Here is a 14136-nt window from a genome sequence, read left to right on the forward strand (position 1 = left end):
GCAGTAGTTTGAGAAGGATAGGTGTTAACTCTTCTTTAAATGTTTGGTAGAATTTTTCTGGTTCCTGGACTTTGTTGGGAGTTTTTAAAATTACTAATTCAGTTTCATTACTGGTAATCAGTCTGTTCACATTTTCTATTTCTTCCTAATTCAGTCTTGGGAGAGTATACATTTCTAGCAATTTATCCATGTCTTCTAAGTTTTCCAATTTGTTGGCATGTAATTGTTCATAGTAATCCCCTATGATCCTTTGTATTTCTGTGGTGTCAGTTATAATTTCTCCTGTTTTATTTCTGATTTTATTTATTTAGGCCCTTTTTTTTTTTCCTTGATGAGTCTGGCTAAAGGCTTATCAATTTTGTTTATCTTTGCAAAGAACCAGCTCTTACTTTCATTGATCTTTTATATTGTGTTCTTGGTCTCTTTTTCATTTATTACTGCTTTGATCTTTATTATTTCCTTCCTTCTACTGACTTTGGGTTTTGTTTGTTTTTCTTTTTCTAGTATCTTTTGGTGTAAGGTTAGATTGTTTGAGATTTTTCTTGTTTCCTTAGGTAGGCTTGTAGCACTATAAACTCCCTCTTTGAACTGCTTTTGCTGTATACCATAGATTTTTTAAAAAATATTTAAATTTTATTGGAGTATAGTTGATTTATAATTGTATACCACAAAATTTGGATCATTTTGTTTCCATTTTCATTTGTCTCCAGGTATTTTTTGATTTTCTCTTTGATTTTTTCTGTGACCCATTGGTTGTTTAGTAACATATTGTTTAGAATGCATGTGTTTGTGTTTTTTGTAGTTGTTTTCCTGTAGTTGATTTCTAGTCTCATACTGTTGTGGTCAGAAAGACTGATACGATTCCAGTCTTAAATTTATTGAGACTTCCTTTGTGCTGTAGCATGTGATCTGTCCTGGAGAATGTCCGATGTGCACTTGAATGTGTATTTTGCTGTTTTGGGATGGAATGTTCTATATATATCTATTAATTTCATCTGATCTAATGTATCACTTAAGGCCATTCTTTCCTTATTGATTTTCTGTTTAGATGATCTATTGATGTAAGTGGGGTGTTAAAATTCCCAATTATTATTGTATTACTGTCAGTTTTTCCCTTTATGTTAATATTTGCTTTAGGTATTTTGGTGCTTTATGTTGGGTGCATATCTGTGTTTACAATTGTTATATCGTCTTGTTGGACTGACCCCTTTATCATTATGTAATGCCCTTCTTTGTCTTTTGTTACAGTCCTTGTTTTTACAGTTATTTTGTCTGATGTAAATATTGCTATCCCAGCTTTCTTTTCATTTCCATTTGCGTGGAATATCTTTTTCCAACCCCTCACTTTCAGTCTGTGTGTGTCTTTAGATCTGAAGTCTCTTAAAGGCAGCATATAGATGGGTCTCGTTTTTTATCCATTCAGCCACTCCATGTTTTTTGACTGGAGCATTTAGTCCATTTACATTTAAAGTAGTCATTGATAGGTATGTACTTATTGCCATTTTGTTCATTGTTTTCAGTATGTTTTGGTAGTTTTATTGTTGCTGTTCCTTTTTTTCTTTTTTTTAAATGCATGCTTTTCTAATTCTTGGTGGTGTTCCCTTTTTTTTTTATTAAATTTATTTATTTATTTTTGACTGTGTTGGGTCCTCCTTGCTGCACGCGGGCTTTCTCTAGTTGCGGTGAGCGGGGGCTACTCTTCGTTGTAGTGCGCGGGCTTCTCATTGTGGTGGCTTCTTTTGTTGCGGAGCACGGGCTTTAGGCACGTGGGCTTCAGTAGTTGTGGCACGCGGGCTCAGTAGTTGTGGCTCATGGGCTCTAGAGCGCAGGCTCAGTAGTTGTGGCGCACGGGCTTAGTTGCTCCGTGGCATGTGGGATCTTTCCCGGACCAGGGCTCAAACCCATGTCCCCTGCATTGGCAGGTGGATTCTTAACCACTGCGCCACCAGGGAAGTCCGAGTTCCTTTTTTCTTCTGCTCTTTTTCCCTTGTGATTTGGTGACTTTCTTTAGTGTTATGTTTGGATGGTTTTCTCTTTTGTGTCTATGTAGATATATTATAGGTTTTTGGTTTGTGGTTACCATGAGGTTCATGTATAACAACCTATGCATAGGTGAGTATTTTAAGTTGATGCTCTCTTAGGTTTGAATGCATTCTAACAATCGTACATTTTTACTTCCCCTCGCCACATTTTGTTTTTGACATCGTATTTTGCATCTTCTTATTTTGTGTTTTTCTTAACTACTTATTATAGGAGATGATTTTACTACTGGTCTTTTAACCTTCCTACTAGCTTTATAAGTGGTTGATCCCTACCTTTACTGTATGTTTGCCTTTACCACTGAGATTTTTTTCCTTTCATAATTTTCTTGTTTCTAGTTGTGTGGCCTTTTCTTTTCCACTTAGAGAAATCTCTAGCATTTCTCATAAGGCTTGTTTAGTGGTGCTGAACTCTTCCTTTTGCTTGTCTGTAAAACTCTTTATTTATCCTTCAAATCTGAATGATAATCTTGCTGGGTAGAGAGTATTCTCGGTTGTAAGTTTTTTCTTTCAGCACTTTGAATATATTGTGCCTGTTCCTTCTGGCCTGTAAAATTTCTGCTGAAAAGTCAGCAGAGTTTTATGGGACTTTGCTTGTATGTAACTAGTTGCTTTTAAGATTCTCTCTTTATCTTTAATTTTTGCCATTTTAATTATGATGCCTTCGTGTGGACCTCTTTGGATTCATCTTATTTGGAACTTTCTGTGCTTCCTGGACCTGGATATCTGTTTTCTTCCCCAGGTTACGGAAATTTTCAGCTATTTCTTGAGATAAGCTCACTGTCCCTTTCTCTCTCTCTTCTCCTTCTGGGACCCTTATGATGTGAATGTTAGTATGCTTGAAGTTGTCCTAGAGTTCCGTCTTAACCATTTTTAAGTGTATAGTTCAGTAGCGTTAGACACATTCACGTTGTTGTGTTAACCATCACCACTGTCCATCTCTAGAACGTTTTCATCTTGCAGAATAAATCTCTGTCCCCATTAAACACTAACTTTCCATTCCCCCTCCCCCAACCCTTGGCACCCACCATTCTACTTTCTGTCTTTTAATCTGAGTACTTTAGGGACCTCATGTAAGTGGAGTCATAGAGCATTTGTCTTTTTGTAACTGACTTATTTCATTCTGCGTAATGTTTTTAAGGTTCATCCATATTGTAGCGTGCATCAGTGTTTTATTCCTTTTAATGGCTGAATAATGTTCCATTGTATGGATGGACCATTTTGTTTATCCATTGTTCCATTGATGGACACTTGTCGAGAGTATTTTCCTAGGGCTCCCAGTGGCTCCAGCTTGTGGTCAGAGTGGTGAGAGGTTTGCCATATCCTCACTTCCCCTTGCCACAGGCTTTATTTCCATAGGAGGGCAGACTGGAGGCCCCTGCCCAGACCCTCCTCACTGACAGCTCCCTTTACATGCTGCCCGCATTTTGTATTTCAGAATGGTAGAGGCTGCTATTCTGCATTGCAAACCCTGCCCAGCCCTTCACTGTGTTCCTGAGGAGCTTTATTATTTATTTATTTTTTATTGTTAGACACAGAGGACTTCTTATGCTTAAAGTTGATTTTGATAATTAGTTGCTTACATCTTTGGTTTATTTTTATATTTGGTTCTTTAGTTGTTTAAGTTCTACGGATTGATATCCAGATTTAGTTCTTCGTTCTTTCATCTTTCTCATCCTAGTGAGCTCCTAGGAGGTAGGTAGGAATGACCTTGGTCTCCCAGGCATCCCCTGTGGCAGAGAGTGAAGCCCAGCTCCTCCCTCCCCTGTTGACCTTGGCCACCAGATCCATAGTCACCAGAGGGCTGTATCCTTCTGGGTAGAGTTCACTCTGGAAGTGCAGTAGGACAGTCCTGTGCTTTTAGGTGAGCCCAGCGCTGTGTCCTAGCCCATTTTCAATCAGCTTCAGGCCAGGGCTCATTTTGGACTCTCACACTTTTTCACTCACTCAGGCTGTTTCTTTCCAACTAGGTAGAAGAAAAGGCAAAATTTGATGGAATTTTTGAAAGCCTCTTACCCATCAGTGGTTTGCTTTCTGGAGACAAAGTCAAGCCAGTCCTCATGAACTCAAAGCTGCCTCTTGATGTCCTGGGCAGGGTAAGTGGTTCTCTCACACCGGGCACTGCTGCTGAATCCAGTCAGCCCCGTGCTCACCACCCACGGACACTTCGAGGCCTCGTTGCACGGCTGTGCAATGTCGGGTCTCATAAGAGCCGACATGGGTGGAGCAGTTGCTGCAGTTGGGCTGGCTTGGGGCCTCACAGGGTGCAGCTCACAGAGGCTCCCCAGCACACGTGGGGAGCAGCCTGAGAAGTGCACTCACTACCCAGGGCTCGGGGCAGGCAGAGCTGGGACTCAAACCCAGACTGTGATTTCCCCCTCTGCGTTGTGCTTCTAGGGGAGGAGTATGGGCATATATGTCTGTATTTCTTTATTTCTTTTCTATTTTTAATTTTTTTTTTCCTGCCTATGAACCTAAAGTAAAGGTACTTTCAATTCTGCTGCAAGTTTAGATAAAATTTTATGCATTTCCCCCCTTTTTATTAAAAAAAAAAAAAGCCTCAGTTTTGTTCCTATTAAATACAAGTTTTTTAGATACAGGTTTCTAAACCAGATTGTTTTCCTTCTAATGAGGTTTGCGTTTTGGCCCCTCATGTTTGCTCTGTGCACAAAGCCCAGTTCTGCATGGCTGTCTCTGTGCTGAGTTTCCCGCTCTGGGTCGAGAGGGGATGGATGTTGTCATCTCTCTGGATGGAGTGCTGATGTGGCAGGTGCAGACCTAGAGCAGGAGGGTGGAGCATGGTCCCTGCTGCCTCAGGCCACGCCTGTGGGTCTGGCTCATGACATTTGGTAGAACCATGGGGAAAGGTGCAAATTCCTACCCACTTGGATTCACCTAATAATTTTCCTGTTTGAATATCACTTTTGCACAGATACTGGCCCATTTGATAGGACCCAGATAGGACTTTGTTTTGAAATGAGGCCACTACGAAAGGGGATCTCACAGATCCCTTTGTCTTCTTTTTGGCTGTGGTGTGGTGTAGACGGAGGCCTCTGATGGGGACCCACGCTGATCACCAGTGGTCTTTATGAGGCAGGATGGGGTGATCTGCTCCTGCACAGTATGACAGTGCTTCAAAATACCTGACAGTTGGGTGTAATAGTGTTGTAGAGCCAAATCCTGAACAAGACAAAGATCAACAGAGGTGGAGTGTGCTTTATTAGAAAGGGAGCTACGGCTAGGAAGGGTGGGTTCTGCAGGTCTTCTACCTTGGCTCCAGGTCTTGTCCACAGGGTTCACTTCTCATCTACTCCTCTCTCCTTCTCTCCCTCCCTCCAAGCATCAACCCACACGTGCACCCCTCCATGCATGCATGCATCCATGTCCACGCACCCATCCATGCATGCATGCATCCACACCCGTGCATGCATCCATGTCCATGCACCCATCCATCTGTGCACGTATGCATCAGTGCACTCAGGCATCCATCCTTGCGTCTGTGCACACACTCATTCACCTGTGCATCCCTGCATGCACGCGTTATGCATCCATTTAATCATTCAGAAGCATTTTTCGGAGTCTGCTCTGGGCCAGCTTTGTACTGAGCACTGGGAAGATGGGGATGAAATTAAATACAGTCCAGGATATCAAATAAGTAAGTAATAGTTAAGATCTTAATATTTATTGAGGGCTTAGTATGTGCTAGATCCTATTCTAGCGCTTTGCAGGAATGAAGTCACCAAGTACTTGCAATTACTTTGTTATGGATGGTGTCACTTCCGTTTTCCATGTGAGGAAATGGGAGTCCTTCAGAGTCGCTGGTTAGTCGCTCAGGGTTGCATGGAGAAGGGAATGAGGTTCTGGTTGTCCCCAGAGCCTGCGCTCTTCCCTGGTGCTCCCCCCCAACCCCCCCAACCATTGCCTCCCTGATAACCACGGTTTTGCTTGCTGGGGACAGTGGTAGAGGGGGAGGTTCCTGACCCGCTTGAGCAGAGGGGTACAGGACAGGCAGGGAAGGCTGCCTAGAGTAGGTGCCCCTGGGTTATAGCCTTTAGAGGGAAGGAACAGGTGGCAGATGACAGGTTGAGAAGGCTGGGCACAAGACAGCATGAGCAGAGGCAGCCTGGCACGCTGAGTACGGCTGATATTCTCACCAGGCAGTTCTATCCCCGGGGAATGTTGAGCAGTATCTGGAGACGTTTTTGGTTGTCCCACCTGGGTTGGGTGTTACTGATACCAGGTAGGTTGAGGCCATGGTTGCTTCTCAGTATCCTATAATGCACAGGATGTCCCACCACAGAGATGATCTGGCCCCGAATATCAGTGGTGCTGCGGCAGGGGAGGACTGTGGAGTCAGGAAGGCCTGTATGTGCCGTATTTTTGGGAACATTACTCTTCTGAGCTTCTGCTTCTTAAATTGAGACCAAAGACATAAAACACTCAGCCCAGTGCCAGACACCTTTAAAAGGGCATCCATATGCTTGAGGGGACTGTGAACAGTTAGAAGTCCCTGGAGATCAAGGTGGAGTCCCAGGAGACTGGGCTGGGGTTGAGGGACCAGCTAAGGGCACAGTGGTCTCCATGTGCACAGGGGCTGGATGCCGTCAGCAGGGTGAGGCGGGGTGAGAGTGCATTCTAGAGCAGGTCCTAGGTTACCCTGGGTACAGGACTAGAGGCAGGGAGGCCAGCTGGAAGCTCTGGCCTCTGTGGAGTGTTGGAGAGGCCCAAGCCAAGGACACAGCAGCAGGGGGTGAAGAGGAGGGCCCACATGTGAGAAACATCCCTGGGCTAAAGATCCTAGTGATTGATTGGGAGGCGGGTACCAGCATATGTAGCATCACGGATGGACCCTGGGCTTCTGCCTGGCTCTGGGCACTGGTGCCAGGTGCAGCACTGTCCAAGTCAGACAGGCTGCTGGTCCTGGAGGGCTGACTTGGGTCAGGAAGCTAGTGCCTTGGTTGTACTTTAGAAAACCCAGCACACAGCCTTTGATCCATGCCTGCCTTGTCTTTCAGGATGCTAGGTCGGCCTGGCATATTTTGTGGCATCTTTCTCACCATCCACTGATAGGGGAGAGGAGACAAGATCCCACAGACCTACTCAAATGCATTCCCGTGGCCCTGCCGTGAATGGGGGCAGGGGCTAGATGTGTGTGTGTCTGTGTGTGTGTGTGTCAGTCAGTGGGGGCGGGAAGGTGGGCTTGTGTTCAGAGCAACACCTGCACCAAAACCAAAGAATCTAAAAATCAGGGTGGACGTGATTATAATCATGATCATTTGTTAGAGAAAGTGAATGTTAATATGGTGGAAAGGATCTTGGAGTTGACAGTACTTCATTGGATGATGGTTTTTCAGAGAACCTACAGACTGGTTCTTAAATGCATTTTGATTGCCTTGTCTTAACCCTGGTGTGCAGTCAAAATCTGAGTTCTGGTGGGCATGCGTGCTGCCACACAGGCCCTTCCTCCCAGCAGTAACCCTCGGTACCGCCCCCCGCTAAGCCTTGCTGCTCTCTTCCCTTGCAGGTCTGGGACCTCAGTGACATCGACAAGGACGGGCACCTGGACAGAGATGAGTTTGCTGTGGTAGGCCCCTGCTGTGACTCTCTTTTCCCACTCTGCTGAGGAAGGAAATGTGCAGCTCATGTGGGGGTTTCTTGTTTAATATTTTAAATGTTTATTTTGACATAATTTGGGTGTAATTTGACAGAGAATTCTTTTGAATCTTCACTCCGATTCCCCAGTGTTGGCTGTTTTACTACATTGTTTTATCCTTCTCTTTCTCTCCCCTTCCCTCTCTCCTTCTCTCTCATTTGCATATGAATCTATACATGGATATGTATACACAATTAATTTTTCCTTTGAACCATTTTGAAGTAAGTTTCAGACATGGGCCTTTTCATCCTGAAATACTTCAGTGTCTATATCCCCAAACCAGAGAATTCTCTTACGTAACTGCTGTCCAATTCAAAATCAGGAAATTGACATTGTCTAATTTATTACAGTATCTATTATGATAGGTTATATCATATATGTTATATATTACTATATCTATTATTATATTAATCTATTATCTAATCTAAGGATAGTATTCACATTTTGCCAATTGTTCCCAAAATGTCCTTCATAGTGAAAGACTACAGGCTCATGTTCTTATAATCTAGAGCAGCTCCTGCATCTGTCTTTGTGTCTCATGGCCATGTGTGCATTTTTTTTTTTTTTTTTAACTTTGGGTTTATTTATTTACTTATTTATTTATGCCTGTGTTGGGTCTTCGTTTCTGTGCGAGGGCTTTCTCTAGTTGCAGCAAGCAGGGGCCACTCTTCATCGCGGTGCGCGGGCCTCTCACTATCGCGGCCTCTCTTGTTGCGGAGCACAGGCTCCAGACGCGCAGGCTCAGTAATTGTGGCTCACGGTCCTAGTTGCTCCGCGGCATGTGGGATCTTCCCAGACCAGGGCTCGAACCCGTGTCCCCTGCATTGGCAGGCAGATTCTCAACCACTGCGCCACCAGGGAAGCCCCATGTGGGCATGTTTAAGGCCAGTGGTTTGTAGTGTCTCCCTCGGTGCGGGGTTGTCTGCTGTTTCCTGATGATGATCCAGGCCATGCACTTTTGTGTGGCAGGTCCCCACCGAGGTGATGCTTGTTCTCCCCAGGGCACATGACATCGATAGGACATGTGATGTCTTATTACATGTCTTACTACCTTGATGTCAACCTTGACCCGACCTTGATCAAGGTTGGGGTGGAGGCTTCAGGATTCTCTCTTTTCCTTTGTGCTCAATCTTTCACGAGAGACACGTGGAGACTGAATACCCTGTTACCCCTACCACTCCCACCCGCTAGTTCTTGCATCCTCCTGGGAGTCTCACCTGAATCAGTCAGGTTTCTGGTAGTTGCCAGATGATGATTTTCTAATTCTGTCATTCCTTGCACATTTTCTAGCTGGCCTTCTACTGTAAGGAACTTGTTCATATCAGAGTGGACTTACACATGTGTCCTCTGTTCTCTGTTCCATGGTTTATAATCCTTTATTGGCATGATTTATTTTGCCCAGTGGGAGTTCCTCCCAGCTGACTCCTTTATCATTTGGTCACATCATATTATTCTTGAGCACTTGCTTACTTTTGGCATGATAGGATTTTCCTGGCTCTTCCTGTACATCCCCTCTCTCAGCTCCGTCATCAGCCATTTTTCCAGGGACCTCCAGTTCCTTATAGTGGAGAATGGTATTAGAAACCAGGATCTGGGCACTGGGGTGCTCAGTGCCCCTGGGATGCCACTGCTTCCAGGCCTTCTCAGCAGACAGAGCTGGGAAGTAGGTGTATGTGTAGGCATGCCCCACCAGGTGCCCTGGCAGCCTGCCATCTACTTCCACGTCTGCTTCTGTTCATGCCAGAGCCCTGACGCTCCCACCCTCTTCTCCTTTTAGCAGCAGTGCTAGATCTATGTGAGGATTGGGGCTCTTGTGTCCTATGGGCTGCCTTCCCATTCAGCTGCCCTCCCTCCACACCCCTGTAGCTCGCCATTCACCTCTCCCAGCTGCCTGCTGCGCTGACTTTGCCTGGCTCTTGCCTCCCCACCCTGGGCCCATGTCATTCTGTCCCTCTTTTTCTTTCTCCCTTCCCTTCTCCTTACTCACATCTTTGATCTTTCTCTCCCGCTCATGAGATTTATTCACTCATCTCATTCCGTTAAATCTCAAAGTAGAATAAAGTAGCCCCTTGTAGTTAAGGACAATGCTCTAATAAATAGTAATTAAGTTCAAACAAACAAACAAAAAAAAGCTGGGAATTCCTAAGTAATAGAAAACGATGAACTATATCAATATCCCTAAGATACATCTTCTGTCTTAGGAATTTTAAATGTCTTTAAAATGTGATTTTACAACATACAAATGAATGAAAGCTTATTATTATCTTACTATACTATGGTATAAAGCCTTTGAGATTTTAAACTTCTAGGTTAAATTTAAACCATTTGCCAAGGAAATTATAAATTCTTCTTACAATTCCACTCATAATCCCTTACACCCCATAGTACTCAGTTGTGTTTTTTTCCCCCACACATCGACTCTGTTTTGCCTTTCTTACTTTGAGCATTTTCCATGTTTCTCCATCATCCTGTTCTTTTCACTAGCTGTCCATTATTATTTTTTTTATTGTGGTAAAATACGCATAACAAAATTTACCATCATAACCATTTTTAGTTAGTTAGTTTTAAAAATATTTATTTATTTATTTGGCTGCACCGGTTCTTAGTTGTGGCACGTGGGATCTTCATTGCCGCGTGTGGGATCTTCGTTGTGTCATGTGGGATCCTTTTAGTTGCGGCATGTGGAATCTAATTCCCTGACCAGGGATTGAACCCCGGCCCCCTGCATTGGGAGCATGGAGTCTTAACCACTGGACCACCGGGGAAGTCCCATCATAACCATTTTTAAGTGTACGGTTCAGTGGTATTAATACATTCACATGGTTGTGCAACCATCACCACCATCCATCCCCAGAACTCTTTTTACCTTGCAAAACTAAACCTCCATCCCCATGAAACACTAACTCCCCATCCCCGCTCCCCCAAGCCCCTCATTATTTGTTTTTAGATTTCTTTTGACGACACTTGACTTCAGGTGTTAGTTAGTATCATTGAACTGCCTTTGGTGTGGTCCCCAGGAATGGGGTGATTGGCCTGGAGTGAACCCAGGAACACGCCTCTCTCCTCACAGCCTCATGAGCCCTGAATTTCTGCTTTTGTTTTGTTTTTATCATTTCTCATCATTTCAGCCAAGATTTATGTTCTTTTATACGTGGGTCCTAGAGTTGTGTCATTTTGTGTTTCTTTCCATCACTAGCTGAGTTTGGCATTTAGTACAGCTTTTAAGTGACTGTAAATTTTTACCTGTGTTAATGATCTGTTGGTAGCAACTTAAAGACTAGTTTGAAGTGGGGGGGCGGTTATAATTTTGGTTTTGTTTTGTTACTTTTTAAAACAGACTTTTCAATCCTTGTTTTAGACAAAGTTTATTTTCCCCTGCCTACCTCGAGCAGGAGAGCCACCTGTCCATCCTCAGCACACACACCCTTTTGGGTAGTTTTCTGTCTCCTGAATATCTTGAAGTACATGCAGCTCTCATGGTGTGTCTTTTTTTCCCCTTCCAGTTTTCTTGAGATGTAATTGACAGACAGCACTGTATAGGTTTAAGGTGTACTATCATGGTGAGTCTGTAGACTTCCACGTTCCAGTACTTTGAAAGTCGTCAGCCCTGGAGACAGTGGCCTTGCTGTGTGGCGAAGGGACATGTGTGGAGTCTGGCATGATTGGATTCCTTTTGTACTCATTTCAGTCTCGCATGATTAAACATACGTCTTAGAAAATTATGCATTGGCGGTGTAGCTCATCAGAAAGGTTTATTTTTACTGTGTTCTATTTGGAAGCAACCTCAAAAAGAGCAGTCTTCATCACATCACTGCAGCCCCTGAAAGAGCTGCCCTCTGCCCACCCCGGCCCCGGGCCTCGCCACCTGAACGCCGTTCTCTTTTGTGCTCACAGGCCATGCACTTGGTGTACCGAGCCCTCGAGAAGGAGCCTGTGCCCTCCGCCCTGCCCCCATCCCTCATCCCACCGTCCAAGAGGAAGAAGACGGTGTTCCCGGGAGCTGTGCCCGTCCTGCCTGCCAGCCCCCCACCGAAAGACAGCCTCCGCTCCACGCCTTCCCACGGCAGCGTCAGCAGCCTGAACAGCACTGGAAGCCTGTCTCCCAAGCACAGTATCAAGCAAACACAGGTACGGTGCCCTCTGCATGCGTGGCCACGTCTCCAAGCAGCTGTTTGCACTGCTGTGTAGAGTCCCAGCAAGATGTTTCTCAGCAGCAAGTAGTTCGTGACCCAAGAAGGGTAAAGTCTGTGATTAAATTCAATCTTTACAGTAGGTGTTTTAGTTCTCTCTGGCTGCTGTAACAATGCCATAGACTGGGTGGCTTCTAAACAACGGATATTTATTTCTCACAGTTCTGGAAGCTGGAAGTCCAAGATCGAGGTGCCGACAGATTCGGTGTTTGGTGGGGCAATTCCTGGTTCACAGGTTGCCGTCCTCTTGCTGGGTCCTCAAATGGCGGAAGGGCCATGGAAGCTCTCTGGGGTCCCTTTTATAAGGGCACTAATCCCATTCGTGAGGGCTCTGTCCTCACGACCTAATCACCTCCCAAAGGCCCCACTTCCTAATACCATCACAATGGGGCTTAGGACTTCCAGCATATGCACTGAGGGGAGGGGGGGACACAAGCATTCAGACCATAGCAACAGGGATTCAGAATTAAGTTTCTCATTCACTTACAAATAAATACCACCTTTCCCCAAGCACACCCAGCACTACTCACCCCTCTGCCCCTCCTGCCTCAGGCAGACCCTCTGCTGGGAGGGTGCGTCCCCAGATTGCATACTGAGGCACCTGGCGTCGTGAGGTCTCTGCTCACGGGGCACCTCATCTGGGGAGCCTGGTATGACCACACCCCGGACCAGCCACCCTGTACCTGCTCTCTTCTAGATTTCCCACAGCTGGCCTGTTATGCGGTTAATTATGTATCATCTGTCCAGTTCCCCCCCCAACCCCCCGCCATTAGCTTCATGAGAGCAGAGTTCTTGGTTATAATCTCAGCATCTAGAAGGATCTCTGGTACTCTGATGCTCATTAAAAATATGTTGAGTAATCAGGTAGTTAAGGGAGGTATCCATCTCGTGTTAGGAAGACAGGAGGGGGCCCCAGCTCTCCATGTGGCAGTATCTTATATGTCAAAAAAGACGTTTCTTGTTCTGGCAAAAGCAACATCATAATGGGCTCTTTATTAAAGGGCACCTTGGAGATTGTCTAAAATGTGCAAGGACGTGAGTTACATCTGGAATCATGCTTTGCTTTCTGCCTCATTTGTGGTTTCAAAGGCAAAGCAATGAGTTGTGACAAGAAGGCCAGCCAGCACCCCATGCAAGTTTGGAATATGATAAAAATGAAAACGAGAAAGGGATAATGAGACAGTGATTTCTCTTGATAGTGACATAATTTTAAAGTTAAATATTCGACTTGCAAGCCTCGTTTTCAAGGAGCCTATCATATCCTAGAGTAAAAAAAAGAGATCAGAGAGGGTCGATGAGCCTTGGTCATAGGGGCTAACACAACTCCCCTCACCGCTCCGGCCAGTTGGAGAGGCGTGGCCTCCGGTTGGTGAGTTGTATGCGGCTCTCTGTGAAGGAGCCCAGCCCCAGATGGCCCAGCCTGGGCACCTTTACCAGCTCACCTGCCGTGCCCAGCACTTCCTGGGGGTGCTGCAGTGACTGTGCGATGGGCCCCTGCCCTCTGTGGGGAGACAGACGATAAGCAAATCGGTAAACTGAGGAAGGTCCACCAGTCGTGAGAAAGCAGAGCAGAGCCTGGCCTGGAAGTGTCGGGGTGAGGAGGGGGGCGTGCTCCCGCAGGTGGGGCCAGCTGGCAGGCTACCGCTGCTGCGGTGACATCTGAGCTAACACCTGAATGATAAGAAGCCATCTGAGGACTAGTGCATGGCAAGGCTCTGAAGTGGAAATGCTCTGTGTGTCCTTGAAACAGGAAAAAGGCTGAGGCAGGGTGAGCCAGGGGATGGTGAGATGGAGTCGGAGAAGCGGGGCTGAGGCCAGCTACTTAGACCTACATGAGCTGCTGTTTTTCAAGACCCAACACCTTGAGTCTGCAGAATTCTTGCCGAAAGCTCTTAAGTACCGTAGGTTAGGCTAGATGGGGTATGTTTTGCCGACAAGGAAGCAGGCGGGGCTGAAGTTGTTGTTGGGTGCAGGCCAGCCAGCCTCATAATACCACCCACTGGTGATCTGGCAGCTCTCCCCAGATCCCAGGAGCATGCTGCTGACCCCCCTGACTAGACCAGTTGTACTAGTGGCTGCTATTGGGGGTCACAGGTGGGGGTGTCCGTGTCCCCTTCCCTAGGAAGAGGGGCAGCTGGTGGAATCGCAGACATGAGAACGGGCATTTCTGTGGACCCACAAGTTCCATGCTTTCCCCTCCCCCACTTTCCTCATCCCCAGGGCAGCAGCACCCTACCTGGGGCCCCCAGAGGGC

At 45.8% G+C, this 14136-nt stretch overlaps 1 protein-coding gene across 12 annotated transcripts in view; it reads left to right on the forward strand.

Moving 5' to 3' along the window:
* The window catches only part of EPS15L1 (epidermal growth factor receptor pathway substrate 15 like 1), a 100847-nt gene that overhangs the window by 29460 nt on the left and 57251 nt on the right, over window positions 1–14136 (forward strand). For all 12 annotated transcript variants that reach the window (XM_061190292.1, XM_061190293.1, XM_061190300.1 and 9 more), the window contains 3 exons: window positions 4010–4135; window positions 7564–7623; window positions 11587–11820. In XM_061190292.1, the coding sequence (XP_061046275.1) occupies window positions 4010–4135; window positions 7564–7623; window positions 11587–11820 (420 nt within the window). The remainder of the gene's footprint in view (window positions 1–4009; window positions 4136–7563; window positions 7624–11586; window positions 11821–14136) is intronic.

The sequence above is a fragment of the Eubalaena glacialis genome, chromosome 4, assembly GCF_028564815.1.
Source record: "Eubalaena glacialis isolate mEubGla1 chromosome 4, mEubGla1.1.hap2.+ XY, whole genome shotgun sequence".
Lineage (NCBI taxonomy): Eukaryota > Metazoa > Chordata > Mammalia > Artiodactyla > Balaenidae > Eubalaena > Eubalaena glacialis.